This window comes from Montipora capricornis, chromosome 6 (genome assembly GCF_036669925.1).
Source record: "Montipora capricornis isolate CH-2021 chromosome 6, ASM3666992v2, whole genome shotgun sequence".
Lineage (NCBI taxonomy): Eukaryota > Metazoa > Cnidaria > Anthozoa > Scleractinia > Acroporidae > Montipora > Montipora capricornis.
The window spans coordinates 38,774,579-38,795,397 of record NC_090888.1 but is presented as its reverse complement, the minus strand read 5'-3'; the positions used below and the strand labels follow the sequence as shown (position 1 = coordinate 38,795,397).

The window sequence follows — 20,819 nt, the reverse complement described above, 5'->3', positions numbered from 1 at the left end:
TTTTGTAAAGTGTAATCTCGCTTTAGGTCTTGGATACAACACAGAGGAGGCCAGCTAAGCCAAATTACTTGCGTGGCCATCCGGGAATCTTGTACTTCTATTAAAACAGGAAGTTCCGCTGATCGCGATGGGCAAGGCTCAAGATTGGTTGACAGGATTCTTGAGGTACAACAAATCAAACACCCACCACTTTAAAATGCGATGCTGGTTTCAAGGCCAAACCGCTTTTCCTACAATTTCCTTCCGCGGCGGCTAAGCGTGACACGTAAGGTATTTTTCCATTGCGAAGTGTGTACGGCGTTTGTTCTTCTACTGAAATTTGGAATATGACCGATTTTCACGAGTTTTACATCCATACTTAAAATTTTCTTGGCGCGTCTCTGTGGTACTGAGCGAACAGTGATTTTTAGAGGCGTCAAGTACCGCGTCACTTCTATGCAATTTTTGAATAGTGACATCATTGGGTGGGAGTCGATATACGGAGTAGTTGTTCTTCAAGTCTAACCAATATAACGGAGTGCTGAGGCGCCAAAAATGCAAGGAGTTTTATAACGATTCACAAATTAAATAGATTCGTTGATAAACGCAAATGAGGTCTTTTTGAAACAAGCCACATCCTCTATATCCAAGGGAACGTCAGTCGCGGAGGAAAGAAGAGGGCGACGAAGTTCTCAAGATCTGCTCGTTTTCGCATCTTGATAACTTTCGTCGCCTCTTTTGCTGCTTGCAAGTTAAAGAATGTCGTACGCAATTTTGAAACCATTCGCAGCGATCTTTGTTGACAATGTAGAGAAAGCGTGCTGAAATCAGATTATCGACCTATAATTGTTGTCTTCAAGCAATTTTAATTTCTTTCTGAAGACATGAATTTCTTCCACCAACTTACCTGACAAAGGACGTTTTAAACGTTAAATCTTGAATTTATGGCTGCCCAGGACATTCCTAAAGTGCCTTTGCAACCTACATCACGCCGATTAGCTGACACTTGCATGACATTCCGCCACGATCTTGTTCTGAATTTCCACTTGGGTTACACGATGCTTTCGAAGTTAACCATGTGTACGGGGAACATGGAAAGGTCTCGGAATAAGCCTTTTTGTAACAACCCATCAGGTGTGAAGTGGTTTTCGAGGAAGAATTTTCCCAATGTATCTCAGAGAAAAAAAGCCTCGTTTTTGCAAGCTCAATGACGAAACGGCTGCTTTTGTTGTGACAAAACACAATGACCAAAAAACGAGTCTGTGGTGCACATGTTGCTCTTACTTATTCTAGCATTGGTGGTGAAAATCGGCCTCTACGAGCAAATTGGTTGCTGAAGTTTTGTCGTTGCACCTCAACTGTCGAACTCCGATGTGCATAACTGTAGCGGGAGTTTACAATGGGAACTATAGGTAAAGAAAAGCGAGATGCTAAGAGAAAAGTATGTTTAAAACAGTAGTCCATATCCAAGAGTAAGATCTGGCATCAGGGGTGCAGGGATGGCGCAGTGGTGAGAGCACTCGCCTCCCACCAATGTGGCCCGGGTTTGATTCCCAGACTCGGCGCCATATGCGGGTTTAGTTTGTTGGTTTCTCTTCTCTGGGGCCCGTTTCTCGAAAGTACCCGAAAACTTTTCGGGCCCGAAAAGCCATTTGAGAAACTGCCAACCGCTTATTTTGGAAGGCCGAGCTTTTAACATGTCTTCAAGGTAACAACAAAGCAAACTGCCTGTGAAGTTTGACTGACTTAAATCATCTCCGTTCTTGAGATAAAAAGGGAATTGTGACACCCGAAAATGGCCCGTAAAGTTTCGGGACTTTTGAGAAACGGGGCCCTGCTCCGAAAGGTGTTTCTCGGGTTAATTTCATTAGTGTCACCAATAGTGCTCTAGTGCTAAATGCATTGACACTTAAAGGGGCTAGGTCACGCTGTTTTAGGTAATTTTGTTTAATTTTGTTAGTTATGAGCTCTAAACGTCAAATTGGCAGAGCAAGAGTCTTTCATTGCAAAATCACGGCCACGCAACAATTGAGAATGTTTTTCCAGCTGTTTAAATGAGATTTTGATATAAACTGATGTAAATTTGAAAAAAAGTGGGCCGACGTTTTTCAAATTTACCCAAATTCAATCTATTTCAATCCTTCCCAGTTTTGTCCATCCTTGTCCCTCCTTAGCTTTCCTGTGTTTAGTTTGAGTTCCTCTATAGTTTTGAGCCGTTATTTTGTTATTTCAGTTAATTCTATGACCATTTGATCAATGCTGAGATTGCCTAAAATTGCGTGACCTAGCCCCTTTAAATAAAGTTATTATTATTATTATTATTATTATTATTATTATTATTATTATTATTATTATTATCATTATCATTATCATTATCATCATCATCATCATCATTATTATTATTTTAGGTTTGCCCTCATTAGCATTAGGAAAATTGTGGAAAAATAAATAATTCTCTACTTGCACAAATACCAGAATACACCTCTTTTACCCCCCAAAATTTTGCATAATCATTGTTTGCAATTTCTCTTGGAACATGAAGATGTCCCAAGAGAAATCAAAAGCAATACCCAATATAAATTTTTGGGGGGTAAAAGAGGTGTACTATGGGATTTGTGCACGTAGAGAATAGACCAAATGTTGCACTTAATTCAAATCCTGCAACAAAACCAGTTTTTTCCCGAAGGCTTTTAATTGGGTACAACATTGAGTTAGTTAGTCATTGTTTATTTTCCCGCAAGCCTTGGTTTAAAATAGCCTCTTTTCTAACGCTGATGGGCTAATTATTTTATTACCTTTGCCAGTCAAGCTGGCAGAGCGCCACAACAGCTTGCGCCAATTACTGTGGCCCCTTTTTTACCCTCGCAAACCATGATACACAACAAAAGACAGACCACAACACCGGGAACTACGTGCCCTACTCTTAGCGACAAGTGTGTGGGTTCTTTTACGTCCCACGGGATTATTAACATTGAAGGGTTGTGAGATGGGACCTCCGGCTTATCGTCCTTATCCGAGAAGACTTGAAAGTCTAACCATTTGCAGATGTAGTTAGAAAGGCACCACTTTCTCCTCAGTTATTTAAAGACCCTGAGTGTTGGTCCGGCCGGAGTTGAACTCACAAACTCCCGCGTGACAGTCCGGTGCTCGACCAACTGAGCCACCGGTGCCCGGTGATGGGAAATGGGCCAATTTGGGTAAATCTTAATCTTGGGTGATGGACTCTCGGTTTAAACAGGTATGTAACCACGTTCACGTACGGAAAACAAAACTTACGAACAACTTCTCTAAGGATTCGTAGGTAATTTAAGTTATTACAGGAAACAGTGTGTTCCAGTAATACACAAAGATGAACTGGCAAATCCTCTTCACATGCTTCACTTCTCTTTGGTGGTAACAAATTCGAATTCAACATGCTTTCTAAAGAGGTAATTGGTTGTCTCCAGCCAGGTAAGGTTCCCTTATGTAAATTAATAACATTTAAAAAAGACGAGGAAATCACCCTATCCCCTTCTACGCAACAGAAACGTTTCTTTAAAACTGGCATATTGTTTGAGGTGGTTTCAAGTGTATCAATAACTTTCTGCTTCATTTTTTCTCTAGATAAACGGTGTTGATGTCCGTTCGGTGCCTCAAGATGCAGCTGTCCAACTTGTTCAACGCGCAGTGGATAAAGTAACGCTATTGGTTGAAAAGAACGCAGAGCAATTATTCAAAAACTCGGAATTCTATAGTCTGGTAAGGGTGTCTTCTCCCTGGATAAGTCAGTTTGTTGGCTGCCTTTCTTTTGTTTTGTAAGTCTCGCATAGTTAAATTCAGTTAATGAATCTGCTTTGCTTGGGATGTAGTAAAAGCTATACTTTTTTCTTTCAGATTGAATTCATTGTTTACGAGAACGTCTTTAAACAGTCACTCATATCATAGTTTATCTAGAAACTGGTTATACACCTTATTCGAAAATGGCCGCTGATTTATGCGGATACAAATTGGCCCTTGTTGCGTCGTTTAAGATAAAATATTCTTTTGAATTTTAAGCTTAAGAACGAGGCATCAAGGGCTAATTTGAATAAAAACAAAAGAATATTTAAATGCGGCCATTTTGGAAAAAGGAGTATGAAACCCTGGGAATTTCAAAGGCAGGAACAATACAGTCGCAATTAGATGTTGAACCGACCGTGACCCTGCACAATCTTTTGTTTTTAGTTCGCAAGTTAATTTCGAATAAATTAGTCGAAGCTTTTGATTGGTTATCCTGCAGAAAAAAGCGTGTTTTTGTCGGGTTTTGTGCAGGGTCAAGACCAAAAAAGCGAACAAAAACATGAAACAAAGAAACTTGTCGAGTTTCATAGCCAGCCTACATCTCTTAACTATGCTCGAATCATGTCATTCTTTTTTTTTTTTCAGAGTGATTTTGACGAGATCGACATGAGTGGGGAGGCAGGTTGTTTTTCAGAGACCAAAAGAGAAGAATCGGTCAGTCATAGCGTCACTGCTTTGAAGTCAAAGATTTAGCTTCATGATTTTATATATCAAGCTTGCTTAATTTCTCCTCAGTGTTTTTATTTCACATTTCTGTATTACTGTGTCCTTCCATTTTAGATTTTGTTTTAGTTTACGAAGAACTCGACGGAAAGGATACACCAAAAGATGTCCTGCGCCACAGAAAGAAGTACATGAATAATCTACGAAAATCGCAACTGGAATTTGAAGAGGTTTGTTTGGTTTTTTTTTTTTCAATTCAATGATGTACCGTTTCTACCCAGATGATACTTTAAATGAGTCAAATTTAAAGTTACTGTAATGAATTTTTTCATTTATTGAATAATAGTTTTCCTGTCGTTTCCTAAAGGAAAAATCTCGCACAAAAAAGGGAACTCTTTACTTTGTAAAGGTTCATGTGCCGTGGGAAGTGATGCTTTTTTACGCTGAAGAACTGAACTTCAAAGGACCATTAAAGGTAGTTGAGTGTTTCCCATTGGTCACTTTGAGATTGCGAGGGAGACAGAGTCGAGAGCCTTGTGTTAAATCAGTGCATTGTGGGACCGTTGGGGGGGGGGGGGGGGGCGCATTGTAATCATCGCCTGCGCGGAGCAAGAACTCAAGTTGCAAGAAAGGGATATACCAGGAGGTGAACTTCCTAGACTACCAGAATATGTAAAATGACAATTTTACATTGTTCACTCGCTTACCGATATGCCCAAATTTTCCGGAAAACGAAAAGAGTTGATTAAAGGGTAAGTGAGATCGTTGTACATACGACGTTTACTCAACCTCGTCCCCAGGGCGCTTTTCCCTGGCTTTGGGTGGCCAAAGCCAGGGAAAAGCGCCCTGGGGACGAGGTTGGACGTTTACTTACTAACGACGTAAGTTATTAAGATTTAACCCGAAGTTAATTGTTATCGTGCAAGAATATACGAAAGTCTTTCTGTTTTGCAGAGTAAACTACTGCGTAATCAGCGGCTCGTCCCCAAAACAATCCCGCAATGCAATTCAATAAGACTCTCGACCCTGTCTCCCACGCAACCTCAAAGTGGTCAATATAGTTATGACATTAATTATGCAAAATAATTAATTTGCTTCTTAATTACTATCCTGGATTTGATTTTTTTTGGATGGCAAATAACAAAAGGCTAATCTGTCGACATTAAACGTTATTGAAAGTGACAAGGAAAATAAGAAAAATCAACAAAACAAAGACCAGAAAATGATGAAAGTCTTGACTACTACGAGAAAGAAGACGGTCAACAAAAAAGACGCTTTACTCTCCAGCTTCATCTTTCGTTATAGCCTCCAACAATTCTAGGGCAACTAAACAGGCTGCCGCCCTCTTTCGCCTCGAAAAGTTCATACCGACACTGTGTTTGCAACTTTTTACGACGCCATTTTCAGAGAAGCACACACGAGCATCACACAAGCCTCTCGCGAACTTGCGTACACGACTTCGAATATCACTAGCTTCCTCGATCCGCTTAACCACGCGCAGTTCATGATAGTTTAAGGCTCTCCAGCTATCATCAAATATCATGCACCGTTTGACCAGGGCTTGAAACTTATTTCTAGTTTCTCCAGTATGTTCTAAGCGCTTAGCGCCTCATGATTGGCTCGTTCGATAGCCTGTTGTGATTGGCCAAAGTGATATGAATTGCCCTTTCAGCTCCTTCGTAATTCGTTTTGTAACTAGAACGTTTTCAGTTCTTTTATATAGTGCACAGTTATGAGTCCTTGGCTCAATACTTTAACCTCTACCATATCATTTACAGAAAAGAGAAGGAGGAGAAAAATCAATTGGTCAGAGAGAATGCTAGAGAAATTCCACATCCCAAACATATTTAAAGACGATGTTCCCAACCAACCCCCAGACTATTTTACAGCAACGTTTAAGGCGAACAAGCTGCACAAGTAAGGAGTTTACATCTTTACCAAGATAAGTATGGTGTGGTTACGACAATTGAAAGTATGTTAAAGAAAATGATGTAACGTTTCGGCGATAATGTTAACGTTGGCTGGTAAAACATAACTATAAACAGCGGCGTGTTGGTGGATCAAGCTGATAGTTTTTAGGGGACTACTGAACTCCTTTTTAAGGCGGACTTTTTCTTATCGTTTACCTTCATTTACGTCTTTCCATGCACTGTAAGGGTCTACTACAAAAATTTCGGTTGCAGTGAACTCATGTCTTAGGATTGCTTGTACAGGTCCTCAGAACAGGTTTAGCGATTGTTGGAACTTTAAGTAAAACTTAAAGTAAAGTTAAAGTAGTGTCTCGTTAATTTTTTGGAAAAAGTGCAATGTTGCCTTATGATCAGGTAAAATCTAAAAAGTTATTTGTTGCAGTACTGTAATTGACATCAAAGTAGAGCATATCACTAAGCTCAGTTAAGGTTACCACATACCTTCAGATCGGCAATTTTCTTCATTTGGATTTTTGCCTCAAAGTAACGATCGAATTGTGATTTCTAATTAAAAAAAAAAAAAGATAAAGAAAGACCAAATATTGGCCGGAAGTTAAAGTCCCCCTTTTGATTGACAGCGTATGAAATCAACCGAGACGACTTTCGCGGGAATTAAACGGATGTCACGAATTGACGATTCAGTTGATCAGCATTGTTGTTCTGACTGCCAAGCGTGTCTTTTATTAGGTACAATCTCTTCTCTTTAGTTATGGGTAAACATGGACATTGGAATGTCCGTGGACCAGTTCGAAAAACCGAAAAAAGCGAAGAACGAAAGTAAATACAGCAACGAGTGAAGACGCAAAAGTCGGCCTCACGAAGTCAGATGAAGAGTCGTAGTATCAGAAGTGGTCTGACGATTCTGACTTCGAGTTGGATGAAGCTGCAGCCATTGGATCAAGTAGGCAACAATCGAGTTAAGACAAGTTGAAGATTTTGTAAAAAATTGAGAACTTGATGAGTCTGATACCGAGGAATCGTCGGACTCCTTGAAGATTATTGAAGCGTCGAAGGGATCTGTTGAGACTGTAAAACCGGAGAAGTTCAGCTTCTCAAAGACGAAAGTTCAAGAAACGGCCAGGGAAAGATTTGGATTCTTCGATGCAAACGCATCGATTGCAAAGAAGAAGAAATGTTTTTACACCTCACTATAGAGTTCGCGACCCTATGAGGCGAACTGAGCAATCGTTTTGGCCTTTAGGTCAGTTTTATCTTTCTGTTCTTTCTGGCTGGTTTGCCACTCTTCATTTGATCCGATGTGCTTTTCTCCAACATATCGGCGAAACATTTTCCGTCTAATCTGTCAGAAACAAAATAGTTCTTGTCTTTTCGCACGTTTGAATGTGTCGATTGCTGGAAGTTTGGTCATGATTTAAATACGACAATGATATTAAACTTGGAAGATTTTCTTCTTAATCACGAAATGTTTCTATTCAACATCTTGTCATAAAAGGGAGAGACTGAAACATACCCGATTTCTGCCATCGCCATCATGGTCATCTCTCTCTGTAACTTATCGGCTCATTTAAAGCTGCCGCGCTTTCTTTCCTTAGTTTTCTTCGACCAGTCGCTTTAGCTTGCTTTCTGGGTTTCGTATCCTTTTTCGTCTTCCCAATTTTGCTAAACCAGCTTCAAGAGAAAACGAGCTACAGAAAAATATCTCTGCGCTCTAAGTGCAATGCGAAACGAAGAGGGTTGTTTCAGAATCGCTATTTTCTCGAATCATTTTTTTCAATTGAAGGGGACACTTTAAAGAGCTAAAACCCAAAGGAGATTTGTTCGTTTGTCCTCAAATTTGGACAGTGTCTAGTTTAACATATAAACAACAAAAACCTTGTCTGCGAATTTTTTATTTCAAAATACTTTTTCTTCGCGAGCGATTTTTGTACGACTAATCCAGACTTTTTTCATCTTGTTTTGAAATGTTCTGTAACTTTTCAATGCCATTAAATATGGCAAAACGCAGAAATCTTTTTTTAGCGCTTTTGGTCCGAAAACTGAGGAACAAGTTAAACATTGGCGAGAAGCAAAATTCGCTTCGAATTGCAGCTTTCAAAAGGTACTAATTCGGACGCTCGCATTTAGAGGTCGTGAAAAATTCGACAATTGGTGGTGTAGTTTGATATCCAGCTCTATAAGCTTTAATTTGATATAGGGGTTTAGGTATCTACAGTTTAAACCGGACCTGCTACATTGCGTGGACGCGAGACACCCCTGAAGGTATACGGTAACCTTAAAGCATACTCTTCACCATTCTCTTTTTAAATTAATACATGTACCAGGATCTTCCAGGTGAAGGCATATAAACTTCCCAATTCTCAAATAGGAAGATCGTATAGGTAAAGAGTTCTATTGTTAGAGGCAACAACAAGCTCTTTCAAGCGGTAAAGATGTATTGCTAGGATGATTCACATCCTGCATGGTGTCTGCTTAAAGTGTCTATCACCTCAAAAAACACTTTCCGCTCAACAATTCTCTGCATTTGTCTAACACTAATTCCTTGGTTCGCTTGACTCTTTCCTTGAAAGTCAATATTTATAGGAGTCCTCAAGGGTGGAAATACTAGTTGTAATTTTGATCTACGACCGCGCAAGTTAGAGGAATGGGTTTCCTACCGGGTGGAAGTCACAGGCTGCCTTGCATTGTGAAAGTTCTTTGAAGTAATCTGTGACGTCACCCGGTATCGAACCCATGCCCCTTCATTGCTTTGTCGCGGATCAAACTATGACCACTTTTCCCGTCTTTCAAGGAGAGTTTTCAATAAAAAAAGGTTCTAAAACCAACAAAATATATTTGGGGCGATTTCAGAGAATAAATAAGGTGGAAAAGTTTATTGAGATGATAGGCACTTTAAATGTTATACCTTCCTTACTCCATGTAAACAGCACTAACACTTGTCTCCATCATGAATCGATGTTCAGGTTTGCTGGCAGTGACAATCCTGATGTGTATTTCAAAGACACGGAGCGGACAAGAGTGGTAAGCCCCATAAAACATAATCGGTCACACCTTTTTCTATCATACAAATCGAGAGTTGCCAGACTGATATGTTACACTATCGATCTGCAGGCAAACGAGATTCTGGAAACAGCGGTCTACGGAAGCAGGCAAAAGGGAGAAATAGGTGAGTTAGTTTCTGAATTTCTGAATTGATTATTTATAGCTCGGCTTATCGCAATCCAAAATCAAAACCCACTTACTTTTGTGTTTTTCACAATCTTTTCCAATTACAAAATTGTGGAAGGACCCGACGGAGAACTTTCATTTAAGTGATTAAATCCAAAGTGTTAATTTTTTAATTGAGAATCAGCAAAGAAGGGACGAATCAAAGAAAGCGATCGGAAGTTGAAGCGAACACTTGTAAGCAAACTTATCCCCAGAGTTTTCTCAGCTTTCAACATGGCGGCTTGTCTGGGGACGAAGTTGATTTATAGAAGGTCTTGAGTCCTTCAGTAATATGTGTCCAGCACTTTGCAATTGATCTTCATCCTGATTGGTTGCGAAAATGGTAAGGGATTCTTATTTTTGGGCTCTCGTAGTAATGTAAATTTATCGCTCTAGGCGCAACATTACTGTGATCACTCCGACAAAAAAACTATTGTTGTTACCACTTTTTGTCCCGAACAGGTATCAGTAGATTAGTGGAGGAAGAAGTGTACTGCGCAGCGTATCCACTTCATGTGGTGAGTTTGATGATTCGAAGAGGATTACTTTGTTCCAGTCATTAAGAGATTTGGCGTCATTTTGGGGGCCGCTCTATTCTGCTCTAGCAGACTTTCTTCAACTGTGATTTCTTATGCTTACCCTCAAAAAATAAGATATCGTTTCATTCCGTTCGTGTTTATTTTATTTTATTTCTACAGTGCCCCCAGCTAACCTAGTTTAATGCTTTGCTCCCACGAGTCTCCTTAGCTCAACTGTTGAGCACCCGAACTAGTACCGTACGTAAGCCTTCGTAGGTTCGACTGCTCCAAAGAAGCACTCGGTTTTTGTCGCCATTGAGAAAAAGGAAAAAAAACCTCATCTCTTCATTTCATACACCGGGGTTAACAATAACCATCATATTCATCACAATGAACTTTTTTACGCTGGAGACGCATAATCCGCCCAGATGAATTATGCGTCTCTCAAGTTATTTGTCCAGTGTAAAGACGGGACGAACTATATTATATAAAAGACGCATAACTACGTCTTGGACGGACTTGGGGAGCAATTTTTTCTTCGTCTGTTAAATTCGTCTGGTATAAAGACGGGCACGAGACGAATTATAGGTCTGAACGAACTATCCAATTAACTGTGTCTTCGAAGACGTGCTAAAGTGGATAATTCGTCCAGACGCATAATGCGTCTTGTGCCCATCTTTTCACGAGACGAATTTTACAGACGCAGAAAAAAATTCGTCCAGTACTCGTGCGTAAGCCTTCTAGTACTAGTACTCGTACTTCCAGGTGCCAACCTGGTCAGAGTTTTTCTCTGTCCTTGTGTGGGCCCATTTCCATCAGTAGGGCTAACGCTCACATGGTTCATATTGGGTGGAAACTCAGCACTTCACATTACACTCTAATCAGTTAAGTCTGTTCATACATAAGTGCTACACGGCCAACGTTTGCAAAAACGTAACCCTTCCTTGTACTTGCAGAAAAAAATTGCTTGCCAAGTCCGTCCCAGACGGACTTATGCGTCTTATATACAATATAGTTCGTCCTGTCTTTACACTGGACGAATGACATGAGAGACTCATAATTCGCCAAGTAGCCAAGGTTGTCCCAGACGAATTATGCGTCTCTAGTATAAAAACGGCCAATATCATATTGTTCAGTTTTAATCCTTGGCAGGGGCCTGCAGAGTTGCCTTCTGATTGGCACAAAAATCCTGATGGACCTGAGGAGGAAACTCTCAACAAACGACAGGTAAATAATGAACAGAATTCGTCACCGGGTAGTGTGTGTTTGTTTGTCTTTTTGCTTTCGATTTCTCTGCAAACTCTTAGAATTGATAATTGAACTTTGATCCTTTGTATCACAATCTCAAGTTTAATACGTCTGATTTTCCATGTTACACGTAACAGGTACTCAGGGAATACTGGGCTCGTTGGGAAAGTGGTATAAATATCAACCGTTGGATCACGTCAGGGAATACTTTGGAGAAAAGATTGGCATCTATTTTGGTTGGCTTGGTAAGACCGTAAAAACGCCTGGTCAAGTTGATAATTTCATTTCTTATTGACAAGGACTGTCTTCAAAGTTTGCACTGGGTCAACGAAGCATCTACCATGGTTAAAATGAAGCCAATAATGAGGTCCAATAACGGCCATAGTTACAAAGCAACTAATTATTTGATTTTGGACAAAACGCGCATGAAACTATTCCCTAATTTCACTCTTCAGTCACTATTTGATTTCCCATACTAATCAATGAGACCCAAGAAACAGAGCCGCAGGAAAAGGGCGAAGATGGGAGACGAACAAGGAAAAGTGGGTAATGAGAGGTTGAGACGAGAAATGGTCCAATGAGCCTTTTGTAACACAAAAAAGAAAAGAAAAGAAACGTTTGGCGAGCAGACTCATTTTGCAGTGCGACCTTTGTTTGTCCTCAAGCTGAATGTCTATACATTCAAATTCTTATCTTTTCAATGATCTTTCTCTGTAGGTCAATACACTGCATGGTTGATAATGCCATCCATTGTTGGTTTGCTTGTTTTCCTGTATGGCTACATGACACTTGATACAACTCAAAATACAGCGTGAGTATACCATGAAAATAGAAAAATTATAATGATAAATTAAGAATTATACAAACCCATACTTAAGAGACCGTATCTACAACAAGCTGACAAAGCTTGTCTACGTAGTCCAGACCAAAATAGAAATTTCGACAGTTTGCCTTAAATTGCTAAAATAATCAACACTCAATAATCAAGTAAATCAAGAGTGTATTATAAGCACAAGTTATCTGAGCAAGAAAGCAAGAAATAGATGAAAAACGATTCATTCAAAAAGTATTGCTTATGATCTATGGAGTGTTCCTGATTTCACGGCAAGCTCACATCGTGTATCACTGCACACGACCGTTCTTTTCTCCGTAAGAGACCTTATTCCCATACGTTTTCCCCAATACTGATCAGGTGACGACAATCGGCAGATTTGGTTTTTGTTTTGTTCATTAAAATAGTAAGTGCGAGCATGTGTAAGAATGACTTACTTTGAAAGAAAATGATCCTCTTGAGTACTGTCAGATGATGAACTCATTGGGAAAGCAAAATGTACAAGCGACTAATGTCTATTTAAACAAGTCTTCTTGATCCTTAGGTCTGAGATCTGTAACAACCCAAACTGGACATTTGTAATGTGTCCACTGTGCGAAGAAGAGTTAGGTTGTGGCGTGTGGGATCTTAAAACTAGTTGTGGTCGAGCGAGAGTAAGTACTGAAACCCGGCGCATTCTGCCCAGAATTTCTGTTGTCGTGCTCATTTAAATATCATGGGATCTCATCTGCTTCCGACAAAAATGCTGACGATAGGGCAATCAGTCTTCAGCACCAAATAAAATGCACAATTCAACAGAAAGCTATGGTTAGTGTTATATGAAGTCTCCCCGGTGATTGGCCTAATTATCTTTGAGGAATATTTTATAAAAGAAACAGAGGACGTTTTTCCTTGTTTCCATAGCCTCATCTAAACACTCGGGGGAGAATTCGAGACAGTTACGCAAACCCTCGACTGCGTCTCGGGTTTGCATAACTGTCTCGAATGGGCCATTTCCGAGTTGCTGTTTGTCTCGGTTTCGAAGTGAGGGTCAAGTGAGTCTTGGTGCTCAACTATTGTAAGGGAAATGAGTTTGATTTGCATAAGAATACGCAACTCATTTCCATTGGCATGGTTGTGCACCAGGACTTGCTTTGAAAACGAAGCATGCATCAACTCGGAAATGGGCTATTCTCCCAACTCGTCCTCGTGTTTAGATGAGGCTATGGAAACACGGAAAACGTCCTCTATTGCTTAAATGGTGCAAGCGGGAGGTTGCTTAGCAAACTCCCAAGTGCACCATAACTCAATGGTGCACGCTGAGGCGTTTACCATTTGTTTTATAACATAATCGTTAACACCGCTCCTGCGTGTTTTGATTGTATTTTCATAAATCAAGTTTGGTCAATAGTCAATGTCAAAAGACAACTATGAATTAACACAGACAAAATGATCAACAAACAGTTTTCCCAGCCAAAAATTTTATTGGAATCAACAAGAATTTTTTCTTAGGGTTAGGAGAAAAAACATTTCGATTTTCTTGCGAGCGTCGACACAAACACGCTGTCTTTGCACATGCTTCGCCTCTGTTGAAAGCGTTCAACCCATCGCAAACAGCGCGACTTTTCCAAGCGAAAAAAGGGAGGCTACACTATTTCAGCTCAAATGGCCGATGAAGTAAAGCAAAAGAAAATCGACATTAAAAAACACCATTTGCCTTCCTGTAACATTGTCCCTGGCCCCATAAAATCCATTTCAATTTCGCGATTTGGCTTAAATATTTGAGCAGAGTTCAGGTTGTGTTTTGGAAATCAAAGCAGTACAAACACAAAACGATCTTTCGTCGCTTTAAGACCTTCAATCCTCCCTTTTCCACTGCTGATTAATCTTTAGGGCTATATATTTCTGTTTTGAGCTCTGTAGAGGTTCACCCCCATTCTAAGAGGAGGAAAATATGTCTTGGAAAATTAGGACTGATGCGCTAGTGACGCCATTTTCTTCTTTCCACAATCTCGGACAGTTAGATCGCACGTCAGCTGTCGTCAGCGAGCGTGCACCCATGGGCAAATAGTAAATGAGCAATTGGCCAATCAGAACGCGCGCTTTATCCAAGTTTCGTTATAATTTCTCTTGCTAATCTCTTTTTGATACACTGCAGTGCTTTTTAGCCTTTTTCTCTCGGAACACGTTGCAAAGAAAAAAAAACTTAGTTTTTGACCTTCGGAATGGACATGAAATGAAAGTTAGAATAAGTCAGTTGGTCAGGTTTGCTTGTCACTGCTGAAGTTACTTATCTAATTCCGATTTTTCTAACAATTTATTTTCAAAGAGTCTTCCTCATAATTCTGTTATTTTTCTCTCGGATGTACGGGGGATGTTGAAGTTTCGAGTAGAACGGTGAATAAGCACGACGTTAGCGGCAAACGTCAAACGTCGTGAGTGAAATTAGGGTTTTGCCAAAAGTTCTCAAAGGAACGAGACAAGTTAAAATGAGAGAATTTTCACGCTTTTGTGACAAGCAAGAGCCTGCCCTTACATCACGTCCCTTAAGATACTTTTCCATTTGATTTGTTATCAGATATCCTACTTGTTTGACAATCCAGCCACTGTGGCTTACGCTGTATTTGTATCGTTTTGGGGTAAGTAGTCCTCTATGTAGTTCTCATCTTATACTGTAAGCATTTTTTTCCTGGTCCAATAGCAGTAGATTTCCTCTGTCTTCAGTGCTACCCTAACTCTGCTCTTCAAAATACATCATACGATTTCGTTGTATTCTTTTAACGTTTTTAGATGCAAGTGTCCGTCCGCCAAACTACTCGCGATGCGATTCTTAAAGTGACCATGAATTTACAATCTAGACTATCAGCAACTTCAACATCAGTTTAAAAGTAGAGAAAATGAACTGTCTCGGCTTAATTTACAGCAGCGGTATTGCCTAAGACGCCTGAGGATTTATGCTACTCAACGTGGCTATTTCTCGCAGCTTTTGCGGGAGGCACTCAACACTTTCGGTACAAAAGAAGCACTTTACAGCCTCCCTCATCAACGTCTTTTTGGTATATCCCACATTTTGGGCAGCTTCTGCAGGTACCTGAGCAGAAATTTACGTAAAACAAAAGAAACAAAAGACAGAAAACAAAACAACTGCAAATAAAGACTAATCCAAAGTTACCCAAAACACAATGTTTTCCGTTACCTGCAGAAGAACCATATTGTGGGACTTCACGTGCTCATGATAGATAGATAGATTCGACTGGGACAATAGACGCCAAGGGAAGAAAGCTAACTATAGGTGGTTCCCCGCATTTGTTGGCATGAGAGACTTTTTCACCAAGGGGAACAGTGTTGTGTTTGTGTTTGGTTCTGTACTAGGCTTGGACAGTTCATAAGCTTGTTTCTGAAAAACAAAACCCTTAGTATCTTCAATCCTTAGCGATGCTGTTTTTTTAAAACACAAAAGTAACTCATAAAGAATGTTAATTGTATGCTTTGTGTTGGCAGCCGTGTTTTTCCTGGAGTACTGGAAACGAAAAGAAATAACCCTTGCTTATCAGTGGGATGTATTGGGTTTTGAAGAGGAAGAGGTACGTCATTTAAAGTACACTGATTTCTCCTTTTTTGTCAGTTGAACGCTCTAAAGGAAAACCAAATACTCATTTGGTCACACTCGTTTTGCTGCTTTTACGTGGCTTGCTAGTTTTTTCAGTTGAGTAGTTCATTCGCTTATCTGCCTCTGTTGTGATTTGTCAACGTCCTTCTTTTTAGTTTAATTAACAGCCCTCAATTTGAAAACCACCTTACCTTGTTTGGTAGATGTTCTCAGTTATTTATTCTTTCCTTGTATTGTTCGTTATTAGGAAAGACCTCGACCCACATTTGCAGCTCTAGCGCCAGCAGTGGAGCGGAATCCCATAACAGGACTATTGGAGCCTCATTTTCCTCCTGAAAAGCGATTTCCCAGGATTGTTTCAGGAGTCGCCATCGTTGTATGCATGGTGAGATAATTTTCATTTCCCATATGAACGTTATTCCTGAAGGCGCTTAATGGGGTATGATGCAGGACAGCAAGCAGTCTCATCGAAGTCTATAAAAGTTGTCCGTGTCAGTCACGTCACGCAAGCAAGCTAAACAGCTACGTTCGATATGAAAATGATTTAGAGTATTTCAACGCTCTTAACCTGAGAATAAAGAATAATTATCTGAATCGAAGTGAAAACCTTTGTAATTAAATGTCCCCGGCTGATATTTTGAATATTTGATCCTACGATGTACAGGAAGAAATACTAAGCTTCGGTTCTCACTCTGCCAGAGTCTTCTTCCTGGCAATTGAACAGGTCACATGACATGTGACCTGATCAGCCTCGTCCAGACCGCTGGAAGGTTGTATCTTTTTTCGGTCTCGATTTAGGGTCGGTTTGTGGGCTCTTATTTAAATTGCTTTTCGAACCAACGTGGATCTCTACTCAGGATCCGCGCCACGTTAACGTGAACATATCGTTTTCAGTTGTTGATGTTGATGTGTTGAGAAACCTCGAGGACGTGCAGCTTGGTAGCTTGAGTCTCCAATGTTGCTCACCTCCACTCCACCTGAATGCATCTTATAAACGGGGCCACAGACTTCTTTAGTCTTGCAAAAGATATCTTCGAGCCTTCATGTTGTTTTAATGTATGCCTCAGTGCCGTACAAAATAATTACTGTTTTGATATTCTCTCACGTATCTGGTGTCGAGTGTTGTTCTTTCCAACACCCCCACCCCCCCCCCCCTCCCCCGCCAAAAAAAAAAAACAGAAAATAAGTGCACTCTGCTTTGATAACTTGTGATGAAATGCCCTGCTAATAGCCGATGTAAGTAAAGGTTTCATTGATATGTTGTCATCTTTGACGGGCATAATACTCGCTGACATTTTGCTTATTTCATCTTGGCCCACTTCCTTCTCCTCTACCCGATCTATGGTTAACTTTGTTGGTTTTGGAGCACTGAAGGATCGAGAGAGAAAATTCAGGGATCCATATTTATTTTTATTAAAGTCGTCCGCCGGGCAAGTACGTCTTCTGATATACTTGCCCCGACAAATTTTGGTTTGCCCGGGCAAAAATGCGGAAGTATAGCAAATGGTCGATAAAATTGCTTGTAACTTCAGCATTCGTGTTTTATTTTACACACTCGTCAATAATTTTGACTCTGGAGTAATTTGTTATTTGCACCGTGGGAACCCGATTTACAGTGGTCCATTTCTGCCGCTGCAAAATGTACTTGAATGTAGGCTAAGCTTACAAAGTTACGATTCAAAGACCCAAAGTTTCGACTCTCCTGTCTAGTGTCTTCCTTTTATATGCTATCAAGATTTTGTGTTTTTCCTGTTCGTAAGCAGCATGTTCTGCTCGACTTGTTTTCCTTTTTGCCGGGGGTGGCGACACACCTTGTATCAGCTGAGACCACAAATCTTTGCTCTTTGTTAAACGACTTCCTAACAACCATGCCAGCGGCTAGATACATGAAACTTAAGTCTGCGATCGTTTGAAGGAAAATACCGCGTGGTCAAAGATGGCGCCCAAACTTGAGATCTCATTGCTGAGAAAAGCTGCATGTTTATTCCTTATTTTCTTGGAGTTTCCATTGAATGAAAAGCTAACAGAACAAAAGTACATTCTATATTATAACATTTGATGGCATTCATAAAAAGATATTTATTAAAACATCACTCGTCCAACGGACGACCTTTGGAGTTATTATACTCGTCCTTGCGGGTTTTTAGTCGTCTGGGACGACCGAACGACTGCGAATGTGGATCCCTGGGAAAATGTCGTCCTTTTTAATAACGAGCCTTGAGCAAGTTGCAGACTGACTTAGCTTTGCAAAACAGTTTATCAATCACGTGGAAAACGTCGCCAGCTGCGCGTTTTAATTGCCGCTATCCAACCTGCAAAGAAAACGGCAGAATAAAAAGAAAATCGTCACACGACTCATGCCGGCAGTAATTTATGCAGCTTGCCTTTTGCTGGTAAGGAGATGTTACAGAAAATCTCATGTTTCCTCTAAGTACGCCTGTCATATAAGAGAATTAACTATTGGAGGGTAATGTGAAGTGCTAATCACATAAAGAGCTTGTTTTCAAGTTCTCACTGATTACTTATTTTGTTATTGTTAGGTGTCCCTTGTCGTGCTGTTCATGGTGGGAGTGATTGTCTATAAGCTGCTTGTCATTCATCCTTTGTACAAGAATCCCCAATTCCAGCAATATGCTGCCACTATTGTCTCTGTTACGGGATCCATCATGAACCTTATAATCATTATGATTTTAAGCAAGGTGCGTGAACAGGATTTTTTCCGCATTTCTGTTTTTTCGACTATTGTTTCATGATGAACCAATTTTAACAATGAAATTCTTGCTCCCTTTCCCCAAGGTATATGAAAAGCTAGCTTACGTACTCAATCATTGGGGTAAGTTTTGATTTCGGTCAACGGACTTGTGGTGGTGTTCAGTTCACCTTTTAACTTTCACCTTCGTTTGCTTTTCCTGTAGAAATGCATCGGACACAAACGGAGTACGAAGACAACTTAACGCTGAAAGTCTTCGTCTTCCAATTCATGAATTTCTTTTCCTCCATCTTCTATATTGCCTTCTTTAAGGGAAAGTAAGTTCTCTGTTTTTTCTAACAAATTCGTTTTCTTCAGATCACAGCGGCCATTCATTTAATTAAGGACCAGTAATCATTATGATGGGGCAGGTCTGGTGCAAATTGGGTGAAAATTCATGTTTAATCCATATGGGAGGATCAAGAAAATTTGAGCACAGCTTTGTTCCTTCCCTCTCTGAATAAAAAGAGATCCTAAACAACAGCAAAATGTCACTCGTTTTTGACTATTTAACCCAATCGGCTTCGATGATCATCTGCCAAGTCGATCTCGGTTCAAACTACCAAACAAGGTAGCGAAAGGAGAAGGTGGATACATCTAATCATGTACTGACCCTTGAAAATACCCCAGATCAGCTTTTATTTTCCTTTCTTAACAGACTTGTTGGTTATCCTGGACATTACTCAAGAATATTTGGTCTCAGAACAGAGCAGGTAAGACATTGTTAGCCAAGGTCATCGGAAGCGATGTCTTGTTTAGGGCGTATTTCCTTCACTCAGCCCAACCAAGGGCCTCAAGTCCGTTTCGCCAGAGAAGCGAGAGAGGTTGCCACAACAAATCTAGAGATATATGCCCTGGTTCAAAAAGTTGGAAGTAATGGTACGAAAGGAGAATAAAATTTGAGCAACACTATGGGAAACCTCCGAATTTCGGGGCTATAGCATTTCATCCTGGCTTGAAAAGCGTAAGGACAAGCAAGATGCCCTTACGCGTAAACAGATGCATCTAATGTAAAAGGGGCAAACGCAAATCTGTAACGAAGCTAGCATATTCCTTTTTTTGTTTGCAGTGTAGTCCTGGTGGTTGTCTAATGGAGTTGGCGCAGCAACTTGCTGTTATTATGATTGGCAAACAAATGATCGGCAACATACAAGAGGTTCTTGTACCGTAAGTTATTCAAGATAGTTATGATTCTGATGAAATCCTCCATCATGACAAATACTGAGAGGCTGAATTTACTTTTTAAAAGTTCTGAAAACTTTTCGGGTCCTGACTTCTGATTAAAAATCCTATATGAATAGCATTTTCCACATTTGATAAAAATAGATTGCACAGCATTATGGGATCAGATTGCACAGCATTATGGGATCGAAATGCGGACAAACGTCGCCAAAATGTCTTTGCCCGCCTATTATTCCCACGATGCTTTGGGCGCTAGATCGTGAGGTCAATTGAAAAGAGTGCTATTAAGAAAAAGTACATTTGCTGCAAGAATACTACATAATGAATTTGCTTTAAGTTTCAAGTGCATTTAGCGCAGGACACTAATTGGGGACACTGTACATTAAAATCGAATCAAATGTCATATGAAATCTTAGGTTTGTTTTTGAGGAGAAGGCAAAATGGAAGCCTGGCCCAGGAAAAAAAATTCTTGGAGCAGAGAAGAGAACCAACAAAAGAACCAACAAAACTCAACCCACATGTGACGCCGAGTTAAAGATTGAAACCCAAATTTTTTTTCGGCTTTTAAAAACGGGAAAAATACACTCTTAATGACCATTATTGCCATTTTTGGTTACATGCGTGGGAGATTCGGAAAAAAAAGTAAGGACTGCTAAATGTTTCCTTAACCAATAAATTACTATGTGTAGTTTGCGTTCAGGTTTTGCATAGAATTCATAGATTTCATTCATTTCTTTCGTCGTGGGTGATAAAATTTCGTGAAACAGAGATAAGGTAAGATTCAAAGTAGCTTACCTTTTATAAAAGGAAACAATTTAAACAATGACGCTTTGAATCGTCAAAACACTAGCTGTTACGTTGTCAACGCTTTGTTCGCGATAAATTGGTTGGCCGGCCGGGGCAATATGTGAAACATTTCACCTGCAGATTATAGATATCCAAGAATAACGGACTCTTCTGTTTTCCAAAATGACATTTGTCTATGTTTTCCAGGGCATGGAAATCGCTAATAAAAGACGGGAATCTCTCGTATTGAAAAAAAAAAAAGTTCAAAATTGTTGGAGTTGTTCTACGTTTTTTCTTCAGTCCTCAGCTTGCATTTGAT

General features: G+C 40.0%; 1 protein-coding gene and 1 pseudogene across 1 annotated transcript in view; both read left to right on the top strand.

The window, feature by feature from the left end:
* Positions 1–9,410, top strand: part of LOC138051032 (anoctamin-3-like) — a 13,439-nt pseudogene extending 4,029 nt beyond the window's left edge.
* Positions 1–20,819, top strand: part of LOC138052081 (anoctamin-7-like) — a 58,806-nt gene that overhangs the window by 32,985 nt on the left and 5,002 nt on the right. The window contains exons 24-29 of the mRNA XM_068898444.1: positions 16,031–16,168; positions 18,324–18,482; positions 18,580–18,616; positions 18,699–18,810; positions 19,191–19,245; positions 19,602–19,699. Of these exons, the coding sequence (XP_068754545.1) occupies positions 16,031–16,168; positions 18,324–18,482; positions 18,580–18,616; positions 18,699–18,810; positions 19,191–19,245; positions 19,602–19,699 (599 nt within the window). The remainder of the gene's footprint in view (positions 1–16,030; positions 16,169–18,323; positions 18,483–18,579; positions 18,617–18,698; positions 18,811–19,190; positions 19,246–19,601; positions 19,700–20,819) is intronic.